Consider the following 27147-nt stretch of genomic DNA (forward strand, 5'->3'; position numbering starts at 1 on the left):
TTGTGAGCGCGCATGGACGCTCGCACGCACGTGTTTTTTAAATCTACTACTAAGTAAATATTTCCAAGGTCATTTTAATATTAGCATTTTATGTTAGTAAGTGAACAAATTAATTAACCCAACAGTTGAACTTAAAATTTTTTTAAATGGCAATTATTTTTTACCACGAGTAAAGTGCTGAGATAATGACTGAAAGCCTCTATTTATTCCTTCTTCTTCACTTCAATGTTTTACCAAGGCTCCAAGGATATCAATTGAATACCACTTAAAATTGGTCTCTGTGGTTCTTTTACCATCTTTATTTATTTACAATTTTTTTATATTCCACTTATAAACAGAAAATCTCTGTTAAGCAGATTACAAAAAAAAAAAAAATCATCCACAATACATCTTGCAGTAAGTGTTGCCTCTTACTTGTGTCAAGAGTAACTATGAAATTAGTTTATTTTTATAATGATCAAATAATAGCAGCATTTTAATTCATACACACTGCTGGCCTTGGGTTTAATGTCAGTTGTCTAATGTCTTCCACCTTTCCTTCAACAGTTAAAGCAAAGAAATTATCACCCAGATTTCAATCAACTTTCTTTCTCCAATATTCAATGATCTAGAGGCCTGGCTCTTTTATCAACAGGTAGTGCAATTTAATTTATCATTATAAAATGAGCAGTAAATGAGCAGTAACTTGCAAGAAATATTATATCCTGTTCAGTGCTGCATGTTATTATTTAGCCTTCAGATATTGGATAATGATTGACAGCCAGATTTCCTGTGGCAAGCACTCAAAAAGGATCATAGCCTTGGAGTATTTTCTGGTTACTGAGTTATGTAACATTTTCTCTGTTGCGTGTTAAAATACTAAGCTTACTCATTCTGTGTGGCCAAGTCTTGAAAGAGTGCAAAAACACAGAAAAGGCAGGGGAGAACTAGACACACTCTTTAAATAGTTTATTGTATACCATATGATTTTCTGTTGCCATGGCATTTTTCAGGCAGTGCCAGAAATAAGGTTGAGATTTAGGATTATTGGGCCAATCCAGAACAGATCTACTGCACAGTCTCTTTCTTAGTCTGAGGTACTTGGACTTTAGTAGAATTTTTTCAAGATATACCAAAATAATCACATCTAGCTTTTCATCCAGAAGGCGCTGATGTGCCAGGTAGAAGGCTGTCTTGCACTGTCCACTCATTATGTACCTTCTTGTTAGTATAAATACAGTTTTTTTGCTTAGTTGTATGCTTTCTGACAGGTTGTCCAAAATTGGTTGACCTGGTACCCAGTCCCTTTCTTCTAGACACAAGTTAAATTTTTTATCTCCTTCATTTTCCAGTTCTGCAACCAGTTCATTCAAAACCCATTCGCTTGTAGCCAGATCTTTAGAGTCATAAGCAATAAAAGCATCATAACAAGTTTCCATGGAAGGCAAGCGTCGATATCCTTTGAATCTAGCAGCGCAGAAATGGTATATGTACCATACATCCCAGAAAAAGAGATGGCTTGTAACTGTGATTACCATCAGGCAAATGATAATTGATGCTGACACAGAGTACAGAACTAAATGCAAGGAGTCTAGCTCACAAGTATACATATCTAAGAGGACCATGCTTTGACCTCTGTGTACTCCTGGACCTGCACAGGTTACATCAGTGGCCAACTTAGGAATAGTTACTGTTGTATGGTTGATCCACCAGACAAACCACACAGCATCACAATTACATAAAAATGGGTTATTCTGTAGAAACAATACTCTTAGATTGTTCAACACATTCTCAGGGAAGCTGGATTTCTTAATTATTTTAATTCTGTTTGCACGAAGATCCAAGTATCTTAGCTGGAAAGCATTCCTGAGAAAATGCTTTGTTAAATGATGGATCTTGTTGTTTTGCAAAATTAGATTGCGCAAGGTTATAGTGCAATTGGACAGTTCACGGGGGACAGTATGCAGAATGTTATTACTAAGATCCAGAATTTTTAGTTTTCTTAGAAATTGAAGATGTCCCCAGTTAAATGTCTTTAACTTATTATTAGTCAAGTAAAGTTCCTCCAAATTGGGAGGCATACCTTCAAAAACACCTGGAGGCAAAAAGTTCAAGGAATTGTCAGAAATATCTAGTATTTGTAGGTTACTAAGCTTCTTGAAGAACTCTAAAAATCTTATATCACCATCTCTCCATAAAATATCTAAGCGATTCCCCTTGAATTCTAATGTATGAAGTGATTGACTTTCCATTATTGTGTTGGTAGAGGTAGAAATTTCATTTGAGTTCATCATTAGTTTCTTCAAAGTTCTTAAGTTCCTGGTGAAATTGAGCATGTGAGTAACACCTTCAGCTAAAAAATAGTACTTGTTGTTACTGAGGTCCAGTACTTCCAGATGCTTCAGTTCTTGGAAAGCAGTTGAATATAACAAATCAATTCGATTGTTGGAAAAATCCAAGTATTTCAAATTGGATAGGGGCTGAAATTCACTGCCATTTAAAGATTGGCTAATAGCATTTCCTGATAAGTTGAGACATTTCAGAAAAGTAAGATGCTGGAAGTCCTTAGAATTAACAAAAAATATGTTATTTCTGCTCAAGTCCAATGTTTCACCATAATTAAGGCAATCCCTATTGATTAATGGTTGGAAGATAGAATCTTTTCTGTCTTTAGACTTACAACTACGGCCATTCTCATCATATCTGAAATAATGCATCTCGTGAAGTATTCTGCTGTTGTATTTGTCTGTTGAAGCTCTGGTTAGAGAACAGGATCCATAGTAGGTAGATTCACTGGAAGAGGGTGATATTTTGTTAACTGAAAGATCTATTAGCTTCAGAGCTGGGAATTCCTTGAATACACTGAGGTCAGCAATCTTGATAAAGTTGGTACCGAGATCTAAAATTTTAAGCTTCTTGAGACTTAGCAATGGCCTAAGGGAATCTTTTTTTAGTTCTTTGAAGACATACCCCCTGATCCTAAAGATTTCCAAGGAAGACAAACTGGAAAATGTTTTAGCAAGTTTCAAGGATGTAGGATATCTCTGCAGCTCATAATTAAATGACAAATCCAGCTCTACTAGATTGGGAACATACTTCAAAAAATGGGCCTCCCCAATTACTTCAGCCAGAAAATTTTGGGACAGGTCCAATGTTTGCAGGTTTTTTATATTTTTGAACCAGGCATCCTGTACACTTTGTAGTGAGTTGCTGTGTAATCGTAGAATTTTTAATTTTGTTAAAGAATCAAAGGCTTTGGAATCAATTTGAATCTGTGCATTGCCCGCACATGGGATACAAGGATAAGGGGCATTGTAACAACGGGGACAGTTTCCACTTAGGTCAAGAATTTCTAGATTGTTAAGGCTGTGAAAATCATTATCCTTAATTTTTTGAATTGCATTATTGTATAAGTACAGCTCCTTTATACTGGATGATAAACCAATAGGAACATCAGTCAAATTATTAGATTTCAGCGACAAAACTGTTAAATTTTTCAGATCTTGGAAAGCTTCTGGATGAATATTAAATGAAGTATTGCATGGGTTGCGGTAGTAGCAGTTTTGCCCAAGATACAGAAATTCTATGTTTACAAGCTCTGACAGATTTTGCTTGGTAATGGAATAGATGCTGTTTGCTTCGAGGCTGAGTAGAAGTAAGTTAGGGGGAAGACCCCGTGGTATTTCTAAAAGCTGGTTTCCATCTAAATACAGTGACTTTAAATTTGTAAGTGAAGCAAAACTGTTGTCCTGGATGACTGGTCTACTGGTGCACACATGGTCTTTTGGTCCCACTCTGACAGGCAAGCAATTGCATCTAAAATCAATCTCCAGTAGGTTCTCAAGCTGCCCAAAAGAGATAGAAGAAATGGTTGGTATATGGTTAATGGTTAGAGTCAGGTTGGTAGCATTGAGTGGAATGCCCCATGGGATTTCCAATAGGTGCCGATCGCTGCAATCCACTATTACAGCAGCCTTTTCTGCATTTACTGTCACATCACAAGGGAGACTTTTAGGATACCAGTTTGCTGGGAGAGTCCTTGAAAACAGGAAGTGCAGCAAGAGGAAAAGAAACAGTTGTTTTGCTGACAATGCCTAAAAGCCAGAAAGAAAGAGAGGAAAAATGATTTACCAATTACATCACATCCAGATTAAAAAAAAAATATATATATATACATGCTGAGGTAGATCTTCAAACGATACGCGAGCGCGAACAACAGTGGCGTAGCTAGACAATTTGGCACCCGGGGCAAGAGACTTCTTCGGCGCCCCCTCCCTCCATCAAGATTCCAGTCTTAGTCATTTAAAAATATACATTTTCTAAAGGCTTAAAAAAAATAGCAAAACCATTTCAGATTGGAACTATTCTAGTCTTCATGCTTAAATTATGCTAAAAAAAAAAAAACAAAACCTGGCATCAGTATCTTAAATTTGTGATTTTGCTGAGATGAACATTTTAAATAGTTTAATTTTTTTTGCTTTAGTATTTGTCTCTACCCACTTTGCTAAATTTTATTTTCTAGAAGAGGGATGCTTAACATTCAGTAATTTAATCTTTCATCCAACTTTTCAAAAGTTGCACTACCAGCACAAATTTTTTTTTTTAAACTGGCAGATTCCTCTCTTACATATATACCGTATATACACATAGGGGGTCCTTTTCAAAGGAGTTACGCATGTAAATGTGACATACTATCGTAGCAATTTTCAAAAGCTATTTACTCGAGTAAAGTGCACTTACTTGAGTAAATCCTATGGACAATTCAATGGCATATATTGTAGCAATTTTGAAAAGCCCACTTACTTGAGTAAAGTGTATTTACTCGAGCAAAAACCAGTTTTGCTCGAGTAAATGCTTTTTATTTATTTTATTTATTTATTTAAAGTCTTTTTTATACCGAAGTATAGCAAAACATGCCTTCACTCCGGTTTACAGAATAACAACTTGATACATACAACGATTTTGATACATATAACTAACAATATGAAAGAGAATCCAATTAAAACAAACAATGAACAATATAAATGGGTAGCATGTAAACAAGATTTTTAAAATCTACCCCATACAGAAGCACCATTCCTTTCTCATACACACACACTGCTCCTTTCTCACATACACACAGAAGCACCCTTCCGATCCAAGGTTGAACAGCTGGTCTCCGGCGGCGGTTAGCAGACCGGTGTTCACTTCTTTGGCCCCCGCTGGCCTCGATTTTAATGTCTTCGGCCCTCTTGGTCTCCGGCGGGGGCCGAAGACATTAAAATCGAGGCCAGCGGGGGCCGAAGAAAAGAAGATGGGCACCGCCCAGTCGGCCCCCGCTTGAGGCTGGCTGGGAGGCGCCCATCTTCTTTGCTTCGGCCTCCGCCGCCGCCGGCCTCGATTTTAATTTATTCGGCCCCCGCCGGCCTTCGGGGGCCGGCTGTCTCCGGCAGAGGCCGAAGAAATTAAAATCAAAGCCGGCGGCGGCCGAAGCAAAGAAGATGGGCGCCTCCCAGCCAGCCCCCACTTGAGGCTGGCTGGGAGGCGCCCATCTTCTTTTCTTCGGCCGCCGCCGGCCTCAATTTTAATTTCTCCAGTGGGGGCTGGCTGGGAGGTTCCCATCTTCATTTCTTCGGCCCGCGCGCCGCTGGCTCACCTGGCTTGACTTCTTTTCTTCGGCCCCCGCCGGCCTCGATTTGTATTTCTTCGGCCCCTGCCGGCTTGGCGAAGGCGTTGAGGCTGGGATGAAGAAGAGCCACGCGGTCGAGACCACGTGACCAGGTAGACCGGCCCATCAGGGGATGCCCGATCCCTCGATAGGTCAATCCGCCCCTGACCATTACTATAAATCTCTCATAACAAAACAAAAAAAACAAACAAATAAAAAAAGACGATCTGCCAGTATTCAACAACACTTGCATCTGGGCTTAAAATACTAATTTCTTTTTTTTATTTAAATAGCTTTTGGCGCCCCCTTAGACCTGGCGCCCGGGGCGGCCGCCCACCCCGCCCACCCCTCGCTACGCCACTGGCGAACAAAAGTACGCTGGATTTTATAAGATACACACGTAGCTGCGCGTATCTTATAAAATCCGGGGTCGGCGCGTGCAAGGCTGCGCAAAATCGGCAGCCTGCGCACGCCGAGCTGTGCAGCCTGCGCACGCCGAGCTGCGCAGCCTGCCTCCGTTCCCTCCGAGGCCACTCCGATTTCGGAGCGGCCTCGGAGGGAACTTTCCTTCGCCCTCCCCCCACCTTCCCCTACCTAACCCACCCCCCCGGCCCTATCTAACCCCCCCCTTAATTTTGCGCGCGCCAGCCCCGCTCCGTCCTCCGGTCCCGGGGGCTGGTCCGGAGGCCTCGACCACGCCCCCGGGCCGGTGCCACGCCCCCGGGCCCACTCCCGAAACGCCGCGGCACGCCCCCGAAACGCCCCCTCCCGCCCCTTTTCGAAAGCCCCGGGACTTACGCGCGTAGGCCTTTTAAAATCCGCCCCATAATGCGATAAGTTTTTAAATACTATTGATACGACGGTAGAACAGGGGAAGATGTTTTCCAAATGAAGGGTGAGGAATCTTTTTTATGTAAAACAAATGTACAGATTTATTAAAAAAAAGAAAAGAAACCAGAGATGAGTTTGAGTTATAATGCACTTCTACATTTATTAGCTGCTGTTTTGCAGAGTTGGTCAATTCTTTGAAATAGGGAGTAACAAATAGTACTGATCAAATAAGCCAAGAGAGAAAAGCTAAAACAAAAAAAAAAAGAATTAAAACAAAATATAGAATGCACTTTGTGCATTATAATATAGTTGAGAGAGGTGGAGGAGAGAGGAAACGCCTGCTTAAACAACCATTACCTGCTTGTGGAGAGGAAGGGGTGAGTCGTGCCTTCTCGGCCCCCAACTAACCCGCAGCATAATTTTTGCCTCCCACTGATGTCATCAAGGGGTGACTGGCTATCTCTTTAAAAGCCAGCCCCCTGCGGCAATTACCAGAGGTGGAGGAGAGAGGAAATGCCTGCTTAAACAACCATTACCTGCTTGTGGAGAGGAAGGGGTTAGACGTGCCTTCTCGGCCCCCAACTAACCCGCAGCATAATTTTTGCCTCCCACTGATGTCATCAAGGGGTGACTGGCTATCTCTTTAAAAGCCAGCCCCCTGCGGCAATTACCAGAGGTGGAGGAGAAAGGAAATGCCTGCTTAAACAACCATTACCTGCTTGTGGAGAAGAAGGGGTGAGACATGCCTTCTCGGCCCCCAATGAACCCGCAGCATAATTTTTGTCTCCTGCTGACATCATCAAGGGGCGACTGGCTATCTCTTTAAAAGCCAGCCCCCTGCGGCAATTACCAGAGGTGGAGGAGAGAGGAAACGCCTGCTTAAACAACCAAACCTGCTTGTGGAGAGGAAGGGGTGAGATGTGCTTTCTCGGCCCCCAATGAACCCGCAGCATAATTTTTGCCTCCTGCTGACGTCATCAAGGGGTGACTGGCTATCTCTTTAAAAGCCAGCCCTCTGTGGCGCTTGCCGATGCCGGCACGTTGCTGAAGCCGCGTGAGCCAAAGGGGCGAGCGGCTTTTTGGATATTTCGGGACTGTTTAAAAATTTCCAATTTGAATTTCAATGACTGGCACGCATCAGCAAAATTGTGAGTATACGATTTATTAATTACACTTCCTCAGACCCTCAGCCTCCACCTAGGAAAGAATAATTGATTTGGAGTGTGTTTTGAAGAGAGCTGTGGACTGTTTTTTTTCTCATAGAAACCAGAATGCCTCACACAAAAAGGAAGGCTAAAATAAGGGAGATAGTCACTTCATCTCCCTTGATAGAGCCTTGCCTTCCCAATTACAGATACCCGCTTTCTTCACTCCAGCACATGATACAGTACCTGGAGCAAGGGCTATTGAGGAGTCAGGCATAGAGCGGATGCCTGCTCTTCCAGCCGAAACATCTTTGAGCCCAGGGGCCCCAAGCACCCCTCCTCCACCTCAGTCAATTTCATCGGACTTTTTAAAGTTGCAAAATGAGCAACGAGATGGGAGAGGAGGAGACTTAGCCAAGGAGGGAACAAGTGAAACAAGGGAAGGAAGTGCTAATTTCTTACAATTGGATAGTCCTGCACAAATAACGATGGAATCCCTTTGGTCTGCCATTAAATCCTTAGAGACAGCTATTATCAACCTAACAAAAATAACAATGGATTCCAAACAGCGTTTTTCTGAAATTGAAACTTACATTTCAAATTCGGATAAGGAGAAAGAACAGGTAGAAGTAAAAATGATTAATTTGGAAACTTGCCACCAGAGATTTACTAAAGCTGAGATCCTCCATGATAAGAGACTGGAATCCATTGAAAATTCATTGAAATATTTAAATCTCAGAGTATTAAATTTTCCTAGACATACATTAATAGCACCACAAGATATGTTTAAAGAATACCTGAGTCAAATATTAAAAATGCCACAAGCAGGCTCTCCCTGCTTTTTCTAAAATATATATTGCAGCTAAGGAAGTTACATCTGATAGTAAACTAGGAGATACCTCATTAAATCTAACAGTTATAATTGAAGCTACTCCTGAAACTAATATATCTACTAGAGCTACGTTGCATGTGTCCTTTGTTTTCGCTTTAGATAGGGATGCAGTCTTTCGCCTCTACATGCGAAATAGAACGGAACTTTTTCATAGAGAAAAAGTTTGGATATACCCAGACTTCTCCAGAGCTACACAACTAAGGAGGAAGAAATTTTTGGCGGTTAAACAAGAAGTGGAAAGTAAAGGGGGTAAAATGACTATAAGATTTCCATGTAGATGTGCAATATTGCATAAAAACCAGAAATATGTTTTCTTCAAAATATCTCAGCTACGATCTTTTCTTGATTCCCAAATCCAAATGTCCTTGGCTATAGGATCAGAGCCAAACTAGAATTTAAATCATGTGCTCTCCTAATTTTCAATTGTTGATAGGGTTTTCCCAAAATTGCCTTAAAAACATTTATAGTGGTTAATCTTTCCTGGAGTTTTCCTCTAACTATACAGATTTAATTTTGTTTCTTTTAAGTCTAAGTTACTGAAGGTATACAATTACATTACATCTGTATTTCAAATAATATTTCTGTATGTATATATTTCAAAATGGCATAAATAAAAAATAATATAGTTGAGTTTAAAATAATTTACTATTTATTGATTTCATAAAACATTCACAAAATAAGAATTTAAGAAAATAAAATAGGAAAAAAAAGGAACACATGATATCTCAATAATAATATAAATCATCCAGTCCACATTATATGGGGAGAGTCTCAAGGGAATAACAAAGAAACATAATACTTATGGAGAGGAATACAGATGAACAGGATTAGTAAATATAAATATCCCTAATAAAAATGAATAGGATCAGTAAATATAAATTTCATTCCTTGAAAGGTAATCAAACAATTACATGGGTATCTTACAAAAATGTAGCTCCCAAGTCAATAATTCTATTTTTTACCTGTAGACACTGACATTGCCTTCAACGAGTGTTGCACGCCCCGTCCGCGCTCAGCCCGAGCATGGGCCTGCTCACCTTTCCAACTCCACTGCAGGTCCCGGGTCAGCCTCCCCAGCAGCTGTGGCAAGCTCCTCCAGGCCTCAGCGTCCCATGGCGGCAGTTGCCGGGCCTTCCTCAGCGCATCAGGCCTCACAGCGGGGCTCGGCATCCTCCATGGCATCGGCCCTGCCCCTAGGCACGTGCGGACTGCCCGGTCCTTTAAAGAGCCAGGGGCGGGTCCAAGCTCTGCGGCATGCCCTGATCAAACATACTACTAAAGGAAGTGCCTGCCTGCACTTCCTTGCCTTGGCAGTCGGGTCAACACCGTGTGTGTACTGAGTTTGCCTCTGTGTCTCATAGCCTGTTCCAGCATTCTCGAGTTCCAGCATCCTTGTGTGCCAGCGTCCTCATGTTCCAGCATCTCTTCGACTGACTCTCTGGTACTGACCTTTGCCTGTCTCCTTGACTACGCTGATCGCTGCCCGGATTCAGACCTTTGCCTGTCTCCTTGACCACATCTGACCTCTGGAACCTGACCTCTGCTTTGGCTGACTACTCTCGGAGTGATCCATGGAACTTGACCCTTGTTTTGGCTGACCTCTCTCGGACTGATCCTTGGAACTCGACCTCGGCTATCCTTGACCTCGCCTCCTTGATTTTGGCCCTGCTCCTAGTCTTGTCATCGCAGACACTTTTCTGGCCTTCCTTGATTTCTCAGGCCTTCAGTCAAGAAATCGACCATGCACCCTTGATCCTGGTGGGCACTCCTTTATACCTCCTATCAGGGAGACACCTGCGAGTCCATGTGGCCCGGGTCCCCAAGGGCTCCACCCGGGGGTACCGCGAGGTTCCGGTGGTGAAGCTCCAGCTAGCCTCTGTCTCCTCCTGTGCTCCGCCACCTGGTGGCAGGTGCTTCCTGGGTCCGACCAGGGAGCCGTTCTCCACTGCTCCAGGACAAGGGTCCCCTCAAAGTGCAACAACGAGCTTGTTTATAGGGGTGTGCATTCATTTTCAACATAGTGGCAATCCGCAACGTATAGGGCCATATTCATTGTATTCGTGGGGAAGCGAAACGTATCGCGATTACCACGAATACAACGAATCTTCACCGAATTATTCGGCCGTCTAAAGGAGCGAATTTAAACAAAACCCCCACCCTCCTGACCCCCCCAAGACTTGCCAAAACTCCCTGGTGGTCCAGCAGGGGTCCGGGAGCCATCTACTGCACTCACGCCATCGGCTGCCAGTTTTGAAAATGGCGCCGATAGCCCCTGTGACATGGTAAGGGAAAAGGCTATCAGCACCATTTTGATTACCAGAAGCCAACGGCTCGAGTGCAGGAGATCGCTCACGGACCCCCGCTGGACCACCAGGGACTTTTGGCAAGTCTTGTGGGGATCAGTAGGGTAGGGGGTTGTAGTTAATTAAATTTTAGCCGGGAAATGAATAAAAATGGAATGCATGAATGGATCGGGGCCCCCCTTGCCGAATGCAATGTATCTGCCCCCCCCCCCCCACAAATACGAATATTGAATGTAACGTATGCGGTCCCTCTGCATATCCCTACTTGTTTACTTTAGAAACATCTTGGAAAACATCGTCCACAAAGCAACCTAAGGAGAAGATAATGGACCAGATTTTCGGAGGATTTACGCATGTAACCGGTCATACGCACACTGGGCCTATTTTCAAAAGGCCTGGCGACATGCATAAAGCCCCAGGATGCGGCTTGCAAAAAGGGCAGTCCAGGGCGGGGGTATGGCCAGAGGCCTCTGCACAGTCGTTGTGCTGGGGATTACACGCCAGCAGTCGGCCAGCATGCGCAACTTACTTCAGCCCCAGGGCTGAAGTAAGTTTTGTAACAAAAAAAAGATGATGAAAAAGGTAGGGAGGAAAGGGCGAGGAGGTAGGGGAAAGGAAGGGAAGGTGGGGTGGTAAGGTAGGAAACGGGGTAAGGCAGCGTGGCTCAGAGCGGGCTGGGCGCGCGCAAGGTGCACAATTGTACACCCCCTTGTGCGCACCGACCTTCGATTTTATAACGTGTGCGCCTGCGCATGTTATAAAAACAGGCGTACATGTTATAAAAACAGGCGTACATGTGTGTGCGCCTGTTATATATATATATATATACCCTAATATATATTAGAAATAGAAGGGCATTTGCTTTCACGTATCCCTAAAATTTCTTCAAAATACTTTTTTCAATAATTCAAACACTAAAAGTAGCCTTGTCTGTGGAAAATTCAAAAATCTCAAATTTTTACCCCTAAGCTAATTTTTCAGATTTTCTATTTGGGAATGAAGTATTACACTATCCTTAATATAAGCAATGTTAGAAGCCTGTAACACACATTGTTGAGATTTCACATTAGCAATAGACTCATCAAGGGCTTTCAAATCATGCTGATTTAGTTTAATGTCTTCAGTTATTTTACGCAGCCGAGACACAGATTTCATTAAAGATTTATCAACATGAGTTACCACCTGCCAAATATCCACAAGAGTGATATCTTTGGTATTAGAAGTCAGGAAACTCCTCAGGATTGGACAAAACTGCAGGCAAAGGAACACTCCCAAGGAGGGTGCAACACTCTCAGAAGAGGGCAATAATAAAGGAATCTGTAAATTAACAATATCAGAGATTTATTTGTTTTTAATTTTTATATACTGGTGTTCCTGTATGACATACAAATCACATCGGTTTACATTGAAACAGAGAAAAAGAGTTCGCCCGGAGGCGGTACATGGAACAAGGAGTACAAGGAACTGGGATAGGGGGAATTATTCTAGCCAAGTTATGGAATGGTCCAGAAAGGACCAATAAAACAAATAAACAGTTAACTATATAAAGTAGTCTGTACAATGATAATGGGTGACAATTACAGCTTGTGAGAGTAACCATCAGTAACCTACAGCAGAGAATACTAGTAGGGTACATCGTGCCCATAACACCCTTAATTAGTTCAGACATTAAGAATAAACGGAGGAACAGGCAAGCAGGATGTGAATAAGGGGCTTATGTTCCTGAAAACACTTGGCAGAAAAGCCAAGTTTTGAGTTTCTTTCTGAAAGTCAAGTGGCAAGGTTCTTGTCGGATGTCTGGAGGGAGCGCTTTCCACTGTGTAGGGCCTGCTGTAGATAAGGCGTGTTTCTTTAGGGAAGATTTTGCGGGGGGGGGGGGGGGGGGGGGCATAGAGTGTGCCTTTGTATGCTCCTCTGATAGGTCTGGATGATGTATGTGGACCCAGTTGGGAGCTTAGGTAGAGAGGGGAGATGTTGTGCGTGGTTTCGTGGATAGTTGTGAGAACTTTAAAGAGGATCCTGTATTTAAGGGGCAGCCAGTGGAGGTTCTTAAGGATGGGGGTGATGTGTTCTTTTTTGTTGGCGTTGATAAGAATTCTGGTTGCGGAGCTCTGAACCATCTGGAGAGGTTTGATGGTGTTGGCCGGGAGCCCAAGCAGAAGGGAGTTGCAATAGTCTATTTTGGATAGTATGATGGATTGTAGTGCTGTACAGAAATTGTTGAAGTGAAGTAGTGGTTTTAGCTTTCTAAGGACTTGCAGTTTGTAAAAACAATCCAGATACTACCTTCAGACTGGGCATCTGGCCCCCTTGTAGACCCAGTGGAAACTTACCAGCCAGCGAACTGTTGGAAATAGGGATGGTGGTAGCTAGTCCTGGTTGAAGAGGTGGTACGTTCGTGCCAGGATTTAGGGAGGTCCCTGATATTGAGGACGTCTCCCTTGCACAGTTCTCTATGGTTTCCTCTACTTGCTGCTCAAGTTGACGATTCATCGTGCCTTGAATGGTGGGGGATGACATAAAAATCTTGGCCTTCCGTTTTCTTTCCATAGAAACCAAAGGGGCGGGACTTTGGCTGCGTGTTGCTCTTGCCCGGAAGAAATAGACCTTCGGGCCAAACCTCCCTCTGGCGTCGGCGTTGAGGTAACACCGTGGGAGAGGAACTCTCCAATGGCTCCCAAGAAACAGCTCCCGGCTCTCCTCTCGCTCCCCAGTTTTGCTTTGTTTTATAAATATGTTGATATTTGTTTTGAAATCTGTCATAGGAAGCTTTGTATATATAAAACTATATTATAGAGAAGTGCTGTCAGTAGAAAATGATATGAAAAAACATTGACACTATTTGTTTTTTTATTTCTTGGCATTTCCAATTTGAAAAAACCAAAAACCTAATGAAATGTAGTTTGTGACATTCATATAATTTTGTTTCCCTTTAAAACCAATAGAGAAAGCATTTTCTTTTTTTTTTTTTTTCATTAAGCCAGCCAGTGGGAAAGAAGAAAGGAGACAGAACAAATCACCAGCAAGCATTTTTCAATCTGCTTATCTTGGCTTGCCTTTTTTGTAACCTTAGACACGGGCATTATGTATAGATGCTGTGCATCCATCAGTGGGATTCTAAGGCGTGAACTTCTTCACAAAAGTGACATTGTCAGCTGCAGGAGCTTCTTCTCAGTGGTGCTTTTGTCAGAAGCATGAGCTTCCTCTTAGCAGTTCCATCAGTGGAACTCCAGAAGCATGAATTTCTTCATAGTAGCCCCCCTGTCAGCAATGTGAGCTTTCTCTCAACAGTGTGCACATTAATGGGACTCAAGAGGTTGATGCTATCTTGCCTGTCTCTCAGTGCCTTGGGGTGTTAATGCCACTGCTGATGCTACCCTTCCTCTTTCTCAGTACTTTTAGGTATTGTCTCTGCTCATACTGCCTTGCCCCTCTCTTGATGCCTTTGGGTGTTCATGCCGCTGCTCCTGCTTCCCTGCCTCTCTCTTGGTTCCTTGGGTCTTGAGCAGAAGGTGTCTAACCCATGGGTTCAGGGACAGACGTCCTCTGGCCTGGGAGTCTCAGGACAGGGGGTTTCTAACAGGGGAGTTGTTAGCTTTGAGCACCTGGACTCCAGGCCCTGAGCCCCAGCTCTCCCCTCCCCAAACTCTAAGTGCACTGCTGCTCCTAACCTAAAGCCTGCCTTTCACTCTGCTCAGCCCTCTCTCTGTGTTCATACCCAATGCATGTAAAACCTGCTTTATTCCTGTGGTACATCAACTCCTCACCACTTTCTATTTTGGCCCATGATGTTAATACAGCAATGGTATGAACTATGCTGGCCACAAGAGGAAGTGATGAGTAGCATGCTACAGAAAGAAGGCAGGTTTTACAAATGCCAGACCTAGACAAAGAGAGGGCGATGAGGGGGAAAAAGGTGGTGGCAGAAAACGTGATCCACAGGATCTAGGGAAAGAGTTCTGAGGTCCATGGGGCTGGCAGAGAGAAAATGCCCTGAAATCCACAGGGTGAAGGAGCTGTGAGACCCATGGAAAAAGAGCCATGAGGCCCATCAGGGGTAGAGGAGGGTGGGGACAGGGAGCCACATTTTTGACTACGGTATTATTAATTCTAGTCTGTCTCAGGGAAAGTACCCCAGAACTGAAATATGCCAGAATTCATCCATCTCTGAAGAATAACTCCCTCAGTCCATTAGATATTAATAATTATAGACCAATTTCTAATCTTCCATTTATTTCTAAAGTTATTGAAAAAGTCATTGCCACCTGAATTTCCAAATTCCTTGAGAATACTAAGACAAATCAGGTTTTACAGCTGGTTTTAGCACTGAAACCTTTTAAAATTGCATTTTTAAATAAGATCTAGGTTAAATTAAAGTTGTATCAATTGACATGAGTGCAGCATTTGATACTATTAATTACCAGCTTCTTCTCAAAAGGCTGAAGGAAATAGGTGTGATGTGGTTGATCTTGAAATGATTTGAATCCTACCTGGATATGGCTAATTGTATCTTTCAAATAATATGGAACCCTGAAATATCTGATTACTTTCAAATTAAATGTTCCTCAGGGCTCTGTTCTGATACCTATTCTCTTTAACAGTTTTTGGCACCTTTAGCAACTTCTTTCCATGGCTTGGGATTCAGTTGTTTATTTGTGCAGATGATATCCAGCTGTTTGCATATTTGAATTCTAGGTCAAGTGATGATCTAATGATGTTTAGATCAGGATGCGGAGTGGCTGTCAGATTGTGAACTCAGGAAAAGCAATGCCCTTAGGCTCTACCTTGAATGGCAGGTTGTGAAATTCCAGTTAAGAATGTGATAACATTTTTAGGGGTCAAGTTTGACAGCAGATTAACTATGACAGGCCAGATCACATCTTTGGTCAGTTCCTCATTTTATGGTATGTCAGGTGACTTTATTTCTAAAGACACATAATCTACAAACTATTACTCATGTACTTATATTCAATCGATTAGTCTATAGTAATGGATTATTGGTGGGACTGCCTGGAAATTTTGTGTAGATTGCAAATTATCTGAGAACAATAACATAAGAAATTGCCATGCTGGGTCAGACCAAGGGTCCATCAAGCCCAGCATCCTGTTTCCAATAGAGGCCAAACCAGGCCACAAGAACCTGGCAATTACCCAAACACTAAGAAGATCCCATGCTACTGCAATTAATAGCAGTGGCTATTCCCTTAGTAAACTTGATTAATAGCAGTTAATGGAATTCTCCTCCAAGAACTTATCCAAACCTTCTTTGAACCCAGCTACATTAACTGGACTAACCACATCCTCTGGCAACAAATTCCAGAGCTTTATTGTGCGTTGAGTGAAAAATAATTTTCTCACAGGACAAGCAGGATGGTAGTCCTCACATATGGGTGACATCATCAGGATGGAGCCCAATCACGGAAAACTTCTGTCAAAGTTTCCAGAACTTTGACTGGCCCCTACTGGGCATGCCCAGCATGGCACTAACCCTGCAGCCAACAGGGGTCAACCTTCAGTCTTCTTTTTTCCGCGCAACAGTAGCCTCGCGGTTTAGGAGCTCTGAACTGATTCCTGACAGGAATTTTCCTAACGGAATTAATTAAAAATACTTCGCCCCACAGGGGTCCCCCCTCTAGCTTTCTTTGACCGTGGTACTCCGGTAAGTTTTTTCACCGTTTTTCGTCGGTTACCGTCGAGTTTGGCCCTCGCGGCCTACTGGCCGTCGACCTTACCGCGGCTTGATTTTTCCATGGCCATGGCGTCGAGGTTTCGTCAGTGCCCGGACTGTACTCGCACCATGTCTATCACAGACCCCCATGGAGTCTGTGTTTTGTGTCTAGGCCGTGAGCATGATGTCCTAACTTGCACCAAGTGTGCCCTCATGACACCTAAGGGTCGCAAAGCCAGAATGGAGAAGATGGGACTCCTCTTCCATGCTCACATCCCGACGCCGTCCATCGCATCGACGTCCTCGGAATTGGCACCGTCAAAGTTGGTCCATTGACAACCGTCCGGTGACCGCCCACCATAGATGTCTTCATGGCCATCGACTCCCGTACCTCCCCCTCAAGATCAAGGAGATCGTAGGGAGAAGCATCGCCATCGGCATCATAGGTCTCAGACCGTCGAGGGAGCGAAATCATCGACCTCGCCACCGTCCGAGCCACCGTTGAAGAAGCCCCGTCCAGGAGCGGCACAGACCACTCCTGCGACCGGGTCATCGAGGCCACCCTCACCCAATCGGGGTTTGGGAGTCGTGATTCCGCCTTTAAAGGTGGTCCCTCCGACTGTGCCTCAGCCTCCCTCTTCCGTCACGGAGCCGGAGCTGATTGCCCCAGGTCTCCGGGAAGAACTGGACCGGCTGGTCCAGGAGGCCATCGACAAAGCGATGCAACGACTCCAGGTCCCTCCGGCACCGACACCGGCACCGAGAGTGGAACCGGTTACGACCCGATTCTAGCAGCGCTGGCACCGCTGCTTTCCCGGATAGAGGTGCTCATGACTGCCCTTCCACCGGTGCTTCCTGGGTCTCCGATGGCTCCGGTGACCTCCCCGATGACTGTTTCATCGGGAGGAGAAACACCATTCCGCATTCCTCCTTCCAGGGTAGTGCCTCAGCCATTGATGCCATGCTGTCCCTCGCCACCGATTCACTCATCGGCGGCAATACGCACATCGGCGCCATCGATGCCGGCACCGATGCCCCCCAAGGTGTCCACGGTGCCGTTGGCGATTCCTTTGATTTTCTCGGAGCCTCAGCTGTGCCCTTCGGGTATCCAACCACCCCCTCGTCCTACAGGTCAGCCTGTTGATCCTTATGACTCTTGTGGTGATGATACCTCCACAGACACCGATGATTTACCTTCACCTCCTTCTCCTACTGAAAGTAGAAAGCGTTCTCCTCCAGAGGACCTCTCTTTCATTAATTTTGTGAAGGAAATGTCTGAGATGGTCCCTTTTCAACTTCAGACGGAACAAGATGATAGGCACCAGATGATGGAGCTTCTCCAATTCCTGGATGCCCCTAAAGTGATCACCTCTTTTCCCATTCATCAAGTTCTTCTTGATCTCCTTAAAAAGAATTGGGAAAATCTTGGATCCATAGCCCCAGTACACAGGAAGGCTGACACTACTTATCTAGTACAGTCAGCCCCGGGCTGACTGTACTAGATAAGTAGTCAGCTTGACCACCACTCAGTTGTGGTAGAGTCAGCTCAGAAGAAGGCAAAAGGAACGACGCCACACTCCTCTATCCCTCCTGTCAAGGAACACAAATTCCTAGACAATATTGGTCGATGAGTGTTCCAAGGGGCCATGCTCATCTCTAGAATTGCTGCTTACCAGCTGTATATGACCCAATACAACAGGGTCATTTTCAAACAGATACAGGATTTCTCTGAAACCCTGCCTGACCAATTCCAAGAACATCTTCAAACCCTTGTCAACAAGGGTTTTGAAGCAGGGAAACACGAAATAAGAACAGCTTACGATATCTTCAACACCTCCACTAGAGTGTCTGCGACTGCCATTTTGGCACGGCGTTGGGCCTGGCTCAAGTCTTCAGACCTTCGCCCAGAAGTACAAGACAGGCTCTCCGACTTGCCTTGTACTGGTGACAATCTATTCGGTGAACAGATTCAGCAAATAGTGGCTGAGTTAAAGGATCATCATGAGACCCTCAAACAGCTCTCAACGATACCTTCTGACTTCCTGTCTAGACAGCCCTCCAAGAAGGATCCTAAGAACTTTCTTCCGGCCAAGGAAGTACTATCCTCCACCGACAAGGACCCGAGTGACGAGGACCTATCATAAATCCCAGCCTCGCCAGCCTCGCAAGCAAAAGTCACAAGCAGCTCCCCAACCGGGGCCTGCTTCAGGCTTTTGACTTTCACCTTGAGAGCAGCAGCCTGATCCCTCTGCCAGCCATACCAGTGGGAGGTCGACTATGCCACTTTCATGGAATGTGGCAAACCATCACAACCGACCAATGGGTGCTGGCAATCATTACTCAGGGTTACCATCTGAATTTTCTTGCTGTCCCATCGGACTCCCCACCGCTACAAGTGTGGGGAGTATCCAACCACTCTGTCCTTCTGGAGCAGGAGGTCTCCCTTCTTCTCCAGTTAAGAGCAATAGAACCCGTTCCTCTTTCGCAGCAAGGCCTAGGGTTCTATTCCTGGTACTTTTTGATCCCCAAAAAATCCGGGGGCCTTCGTCCAATTCTGGACCTACGTGCCCTCAACAAGTACCTCCAGCGGGAAAAGTTCAAAATGGTAACCTTGGGCTCACTTCTACCTCTTCTACAAAGAGGAGATTGGCTCTGCTCTCTAGACCTCCAGGACGCATACACCCACATTGCGATAGCTCCAGCTCATCGCAAGTACCTCCGGTTTTTAGTAGGCCTAAAGCACTACCAATACCGGGTGCTTCCATTCGGCCTAGCGTCAGCTCCACGAGTCTTTACCAAATGTCTCGTAGTTGTCGCAGCCTTCCTCCGGAAAGAAGGTGTTCACATCTACCCCTATTTAGACGACTGGTTAATCAGGGCCCCAACCCAGCAAGCAGCTCGATTGTCCCTGAATTTGACCCTACACACTCTAATTTCTCTAGGATTTCTCGTCAATTATGAGAAATCCTGTTTAGTCCCATCTCAAATCTTGTCTTTCATTGGGGCAGACTTGGACACTTTACAAGCAAAAGCCTTCCTACCTCAACAATGAGTTCAAACCCTCATATCTCTCGCTCACCAGTTGCAGTCTCAATACACAGCGACTGCTCGGCAATTCCTTGTCCTTCTCAGACACATGGCGTCCTCAGTCCATCTCACTCCAATGGCCCGTCTGGCCATGAGAGTCATGCATTGGACTTTACGGTCACAATGGACTCAAGCGACTCAGTCTCTCTCAACCATTGTCCACATCACCGATGCACTCCTTCTGTCTCTCGCCTGGTGGAAAGATCAGAAAAATCTCCTCCAGGGACTACCTTTTCATCTACCAGATCCTCAACTCATTCTCACCACCGACGCTTCCAACCTCTGCTGGGGAGCTCATGTAAACGATCTACAGACACAAGGATCTTGGTCTCAAGAGGAATCCAAACACCAGATAAATTTCCTGGAGCTTCGAGCAATGCGATATGCTCTCAGAGCTTTTCAGGATTACCTATCGAATCACGTCATCCTGATTCAGACGGACAACCAGGTGGCCATGTAGTACATCAACAAACAGGGAGGCACAGGCTCCTTCCTGCTGTTTCAGGAGGCCGCTCAGATTTGGGTGGAAGCGCTCTCCCACTCGATGTCCCTCAGGGCAACCTACTTGCCGGGAGTGGACAATGTTTTGGCGGACAAACTGAGTCGTGTCTTCCAACTGCACGAGTGGTCGCTCAATCCCTCGGTAGCGACCTCTCTCTTCCAACACTGGGGTTATCCCCAAATAGACCTCTTTGCGTCCCCTCAGAACCACAAAGTAGACAATTACTGCTCCCTCATTCGGAATGAGCGCTCGCATCCCAGAGATGCATTCTCCCTCTCGTGGGCAGCCGGGCTGCTTTATGCATTCCCTCCGCTTCCTCTTCTCTCAAACTCTCGTGAAGCTCCGTCAGGACAAAGGAACCATGATCTTGATAGCACCTCACTGGCCACGCCAAGTGTGGTTTCCAATACTCCAGGATCTCTCCATCCGCAAGCACATTCCCTTGGGAAAGGACCCGCTTCTGATCACTCAGAACGACGGATGGCTACGCCATCCCAATCTTCAGGCCTTGTCCCTGACAGCATGGATGTTGAAAGGTTGATCCTTCAACCACTTAACCTTTCAGATTCGGTTTCTCGTGTCCTCATTGCTTCACGGAAGCCTTCCACAAGAAAGTCTTATTCCTATAAATGGAAAAGGTATACATCATGGTGTTCTTCATAGTCCCTTGATCCCTTTTCCTGTCCAATCCCGAGATTTTTGGACTATCTCTGGCATTTATCGGAATCCGGTCTAAAGACTTCCTTAATCAGAATGCATGTCAGTGTGGTAGCCGCTTTCCATAAAGGTGTCGGGGATGCCCCTATATCGGTGCAACCCCTCATAACACGTTTTCTTAAAGGCTTGCTCCATATCAAGCCACCCTTACGTCCTCCGGCCCCTTCTTGGGACCTTAATTTGGTTCTTGGTCGGCTCATGAAACCTCCATTTGAGCCTCTTCACTCCTGTGACCTAAAATATCTCACATGGAAGGTGATTTTCCTTTTGGATATCACTTCAGCTTGCAGGGTTAGTGAGTTACAGGCCCTAGTTACCTATCCACCTTACACTAAACTCCTGCAGGAGCGGGCGGTACTCCGCACTCACCCTAAGTTCTTGCCTAAGGTAGTTTCGGAGTTTCACATTAATCAATCCATCATACTACCTATTTTCTTTCCCAGGCCCCACTCCAATCCAGGGGAACAGGCTCTGCATACCCTCGACTGTAAACGGGCTTAGCGTTCTATCTAGACCGTACAGTTGCCCACAGAAAGAGCACTCAGTTATTCATCTCTTTCCATCCCAACAAATTAGGGCAGCCTGTGGGTAAACAGACTCTTTCCTTCTAGTTGGCGGACTGCATATTTTTTTGGTATCAGCAAGCAGGCATTCCTTTCCAAGACCGTGTTAAAGCACACTCGGTGAGGGCCATGGTGACTTCAGTAGCACACCTACGATCGGTGTCACTTCCTGACATTTGCAGGGCTGCCACCTGGAGCTCACTCCACACTTTTGCAGCCCACTATTGCTTGGACAAAGCTGGAAGACAAGATTCCATCTTCGGCCAATCTGTCCTACGTAACCTGTTTCCAACATGACGTACCAACACCCTTCTGCCTGCCCGGTGGGGTGCGGATGACCTCTACCAAATTCCACCCCAGTTGTTGTGCCTGTTGCACGCCGTTGGGTACATTTGGTGCATGTTCGGACATCCTCAGCTCGATACTCACCCATATGTGAGGACTACCATCCTGCTTGTCCTGTGAGAAAACAAGTGTTGCTTACCTGTAACAGGTGTTCTCACAGGACAGCAGGATGTTAGTCCTCACAAAACCCGCCCGCCACCCTGCGGTGTTGGGTTCGTAATGCTTTATTGTTTAATTTTTTCGGCACTACCTGTAGCTATAAAATAAGACTGAAGGGAGACCCCTGCTGGCTGCAGGGTTAGTGCCATCCTGGGCATGCCCAGTAGGGGGCCAGTCAAAGTTCTGGAAACTTTGACAGAAGTTTTCCGTGATTGGGCTCCATCCTGATGATGTCACCCATATGTGAGGACTAACATCCTGCTGTCTTGTGAGAACACCTGTTACAGGTAAGCAAAACTTGCTTTCTCCGATTAGTCTTAAATGTGCTACTTGCTAACTTCATGGAATGCCCCCTGGTCCTTCTATTATTCGAAAGTGTAAATAACCGATTCACATCTACTCGTTCAAGACCTCTCATGATCTTAAAGACCTCTATCATATCCCACCTCAGCTGTCTCTTCTCCAAGCTGAACAGCCCTAACCTCTTCAGCCTTTCCTCATAGGGGAGCTGTTCCATCCCCTTTATCATTTTGGTTGCCCTTCTCTGTACCTTCTCCATCGCAACTATATCTTTTTTGAGATGCGGCGACCAGAATTGTACACAGTATTCAAGGTGCGGTCTCACCATTGAGCAATATAGAGGCATTATGACATTTTCCATTTTATTAATCATTCCCTTCCTAATAATTCCTAACATTCTGTTTGCTTTTTTGACTGCTGCAGCACACTGAGCCGACGATTTTAAAGTATTATCCACTATGATGCCTAGATCTTTTTCCTGGGTGGTAGCTCCTAATATGGAACCTAACATCGTGTAACTACAGCAAGGGTTATTTTTCCCTACATGCAACACCTTGCACTTGTCCACATTAAATTTCATCTGCCATTTGGATGCCCAATCTTCCAGTTATGCTCTTTATTGCAAATCTACAGACCATCTCGACAACTCCGTTCTATTGATAAATGTATACTTGAAGTACCTTCTATAAAATCTGTCAGTTTGGCACTCACCCGTAAACGAGCTTTTTCTGTTGCCGGTCCAGTACTTTGGAACTCACTGCCTGAACATATTCGTCTAACTGCTAGTCGTACAGAATTCAAGAAACTACTAAAAACCCATCTTTTTACTCAGGCTTACAATATATATTAAGTTTACCATAACATATATTCCTTTGTATTTTACGTTTATTTTATGATTTTAATATGATTGCATATGTTTATGATCTATTTGTCAATGTATTGTTAGTATAATATTATTTGTGTATGTATTAATATGTAAACCGCCTAGACGGATAGTTCCCTACCCATTGTGCGGTATATAAGAACTGTAAATAAATAAATAAATAAATACAGTCTTGCAAGGTCCTCCTGTAATGTATCACAATCTGCTTGTGATTTAACTACTCTGAATAATTTTGTATCATCCACAAATTTGATAACCTCACTCATCATATTCCTTTCCAGATCATTATATATATATATATATATATATATATATATATTGAAAGCACCGGTCCAAGTACAGATCCCTGAGGCACTCCACTATTTACCCTTTTCCACTGAGAAAATTGACCACTTAATCCTACTCTCTGTTTCCTGTCTTTTAACCAGTTTGTATTCCATGAAAGGACATCGCCTCCTATCCCATGACTTTTTAGATTTCTTAGAAGCCTCTCATGAGGGACTTTGTCAAACACCTTCTGAAAATCCAAATACACTACATCTACCGGTTTACCTTTAACCACCTTTATTAACCTCTTCAAAAAAATGAAGCAGATTTGTTAGGCAAGACTTCCCTTGGGTAAATCCATGTTGACTGGGTTCCATTAAACCATGTCTTTCTATATGCTCTACGATTTTGATCTTGAGAATAGTTTCCACTATTTTTCTCGGCACTAAAGTCAGGCTCACTGGTCTATATTACCCGAATCGCCCTTGGAGCCTTTTTTAAATATTGGGGTTACATTAGCCACCTCAGGTACAATGGATGATTTTAATGATAGGTTAAAAAGTTTAACTAATAGATCAGAAATTTCATTTTTGAGTTCCTTCAGTACCCTAGGATGCATACCATCCGGGCCAGGTGATTTGCTACTCTTTAGTTTGTAAATCTGGCCTACTACATCTTCCAGGTTCACAGTGATTTCATTCAGTTCGTCTGACTCATCACCCCTGAAAACCATCTCCGGAACTGGTATCTCCCCAACATCCTCATTAGTAAACACAAAAGCAAAGAATTAATTTAGTCTTTCTGCAATGGCCTTAACTTCCCTAAGAGTCCATTTAACCCCTCGGTCATCAAATGGTCCAACCGACTCCCTAACAGGTTTCTTTCTTTGGATATATTTTAAAAAGTTTTTATTATGTTTTTGCCTCTGTGGCCAACTTCATTTCAAATTCTCTCTTCGCCTGTCTTATCAATGTTTTACGCTTAAGACAATGTTTATGCTTTTTCCTATTTTCTTCCAATAGATCCTCCTTCCAATTTTTGAAGGATTTTTTTTTTTGGCTAAAATAGCCTCTTTCACCTCACCTTTTAACCATGCCGGTAATCATTTTGCCTTCCTTCCACCTTTCTTAATGTGTGGAATACATATGGACTGCGCCTCTAGGATTGTATTTTTAAACAATGTCCATGCTTGTTGAACACTTTTAACCTTTGCAGTTGTACCTTTCAGTTTTTTTCTATTTTCCTCATTTTATCGTTTCCCTTTTGAAAGTTTAGTGTTAGAGCTGCAGATTTACTTATTGTCCCCCTTCCAGTTATTAGTTTAAATTTGATCATGTTATGTTCACCGTTGCCAAGTGGCCCCACCACCATTAACTCTCTCACCAAATCCTGTGTTTCGATACAGAAAACATGTCAAAGTTTCTAGAACTTTGACTCGTCACACAGGGCATGCCCAGGATGCCCTATACCACGCATCCACACGGAGTCCCTCTTCAGTTTTTTTCCATGGAGCTGTTTGTAGCTCACTTTGGCTTTTTAGCCTCTTTTGGAAAATTTTCCTTTTCAATTTTCTCGCAATTTTCTTTGCTGCATTCGATGCTCCCTGTAGTATCCCTAGTAAGGGTTTTCGATGATTTTTGGTAAGTTTCCTTTCATTGTTGATTTCCCACGGTGGCAGTGCTTGCCAGACATAGACACCCATCACCATCTATTTTGATCTTGCTTCCTGTTTGTTTTGGCCCATCATGGCCGCATCTGATTTTAAGTGATCTCCTTGGTTCCCGAGGACTATGTCCAACATGGACCCTCATGGTGAATGTGTCCTGTGCCTGGAGGCATCACATGACATCCGGGGTTGCTGCAAATGTGCTCAGATGACTTTGAAAGATCGTTGTCTTCGTCTTGATAAGATGGAGCGCCTCTCCAGGCCGGAGAACACCAAGCCATCGGCATTGGCATCATCAGCATCAAAGGACCATGGAGTTGCACCTATGGACACCGAGCCATCGACATTGGCATGCAGTCAGTTCCATCTGCTGATAGGGGTGCCAGAGACCAGCCATCGTTGGGTTCCTTCAAGTTGAGGATGCCTGGTTCCTCGTCATCATCCTAGGCACCGGAGAAAACCATGCCGAGCATTGACAGAAGCCAAAGAAGCACTGGGATCAGTCTCTTGACAATGCACCAGCTCATGCTGTGATGCCCCCAAAACTACTATGCGATGAGGAGTGCCAGTCTGGTGCTGAAGGTTTGCAACCTTTCCACCAGTCCTAATGCCAGTTACCAATCCTCTTCTCATTTCCAAAGAGGATCTGGCCACCCTTCCTTCCAGTCTGTGTTGGCATCAGCAATGTTTGAGGAGGAGGAACTCAAGTGGTGAGTACAGATGGCAGTCGGGGGGCAATGCAAGACATTGATCCTGTGGCACAGACACCACCGGAGCCAGCACTGTCCATCTTGGAGCCACTATTGGAGAAGGGCCATCCCTTTTCAGTTGCTTACTGAGGAAGATGTCAGGCACAAAAAGCTTGAAATCTGACAGGGCCTTCTAAGGGCCTTCTAAGGAGATCATGATGGCCCTGATGCATGATATCCTTAAGGAGTTACTGAGGATGTGGGAACACCCCCTCACAGTGCCTGCTGTGAATAAGAAGGCTAATGGGGTTTACCTCATCAGGAAGGCGCCTGGGTTCAATAAGTGACAGCTTCCTCACCAGTGGTAGTCGAATCTGCTCTCAAGAGAGCCAAGTGGTCTCGGACCCATTCCTCGGCACCCCCGAGAAAGGATCACAGAGCGATGGACACTCTTGGGAGAAAGGTTTTTCAGGGAGCCATGCTCATTGAATGTATAGCTTCCTACCAGCTCTAAATGAGGCAGTACTCACAGGACATTGGAAGCAGGTGCAGGAGATGGCCAAGCAATCGAATCAGCAGCAGCAGCAGGATACCCTTATGTCACTGGTGCACAAGAGCTTGGAGTGTGGAAAACACAAGGGCTGTGCAACCTATGATGTTTTCAAAATGGCATCGTGGGTTTCTGCAGTGGGTATCGGCACCTGCAGAATTGCATGGCTGTGGGCCTTGGATCTCTGACCAGATATATAGGAAAGACTTGCTGATGTGCCGTATACTGGGGAAAATCTCTTCGAAGATAGGGTTAGGGATGCGGTGGCCCAGCTCTGGGACTACCAAGAAACCCTCCAACAACTCTCTGCCAGCACTCCAGACCCGTCCTTCCTTTGCTAGGAGATTGGCAAGATCAGGGCAGAAGAAGTCTTTCTTTCACCAGAGGAAGTAATATCCTCTGCCCCCTCACTCCTGTTAGCAGCATCAGGGCTCCGCAGCCATCCCAGGCAGCAGAGAGCTCCCAAGGCCCAGCCAGCCCCTCGGTCAACTCCATAGATGGGGTTTTGACTGGGTCGTAGTGAGTGTAGTCCAGTTTCTCATACTCGGGGAAATGGATTCTCCGGTCGGGGGCAAGCTGCGGTTCTTTGCAAACCAGTAGCCCAAAATAACCTCAGACCAGTGGGTTCTTTCCATCATCCATAAAGGATACCAATTGAATCTATTGGGTACCCCGCCAAATTGCCCTCCAAGCCTGTTTTGGGGACTGGTGGCACATCAGTAAGTACTACTAATGGAGCTCTCCTCCCTCTTAAGGGCCAGAGCAGTCAAGCCTGTCCCACAAGGGCAAAGAGGGCAGAGATTTTACTCCAGGTACTTCCTAATTCCAAAGAAAACAGTACGACTCTATCCCATCCTAGACCTAAGGGCCTTGAACAGATTTATTAAAAAGGAAAAGTTCAATATGGCCTTTTATTATTGAGGTAGATGCCTCTACTTTAGGGGTCGTAACTAT

General features: G+C 44.7%; 1 protein-coding gene across 1 annotated transcript in view; it reads right to left on the reverse strand.

Moving 5' to 3' along the window:
- Window positions 1-312: 312 nt before the first annotated feature.
- Window positions 313-27147, reverse strand: part of TLR7 (toll like receptor 7) — a 66597-nt gene continuing 39762 nt past the window's right edge. Inside the window, exon 2 of the mRNA XM_029604339.1 lies at window positions 313-4073. Coding sequence (XP_029460199.1) covers window positions 927-4073 — 3147 coding nt within the window. The 3' untranslated portion in view covers window positions 313-926. The remainder of the gene's footprint in view (window positions 4074-27147) is intronic.

The sequence above is a fragment of the Rhinatrema bivittatum genome, chromosome 5 (genome assembly GCF_901001135.1).
Source record: "Rhinatrema bivittatum chromosome 5, aRhiBiv1.1, whole genome shotgun sequence".
NCBI classification, from domain to species: Eukaryota; Metazoa; Chordata; class Amphibia; order Gymnophiona; family Rhinatrematidae; genus Rhinatrema; species Rhinatrema bivittatum.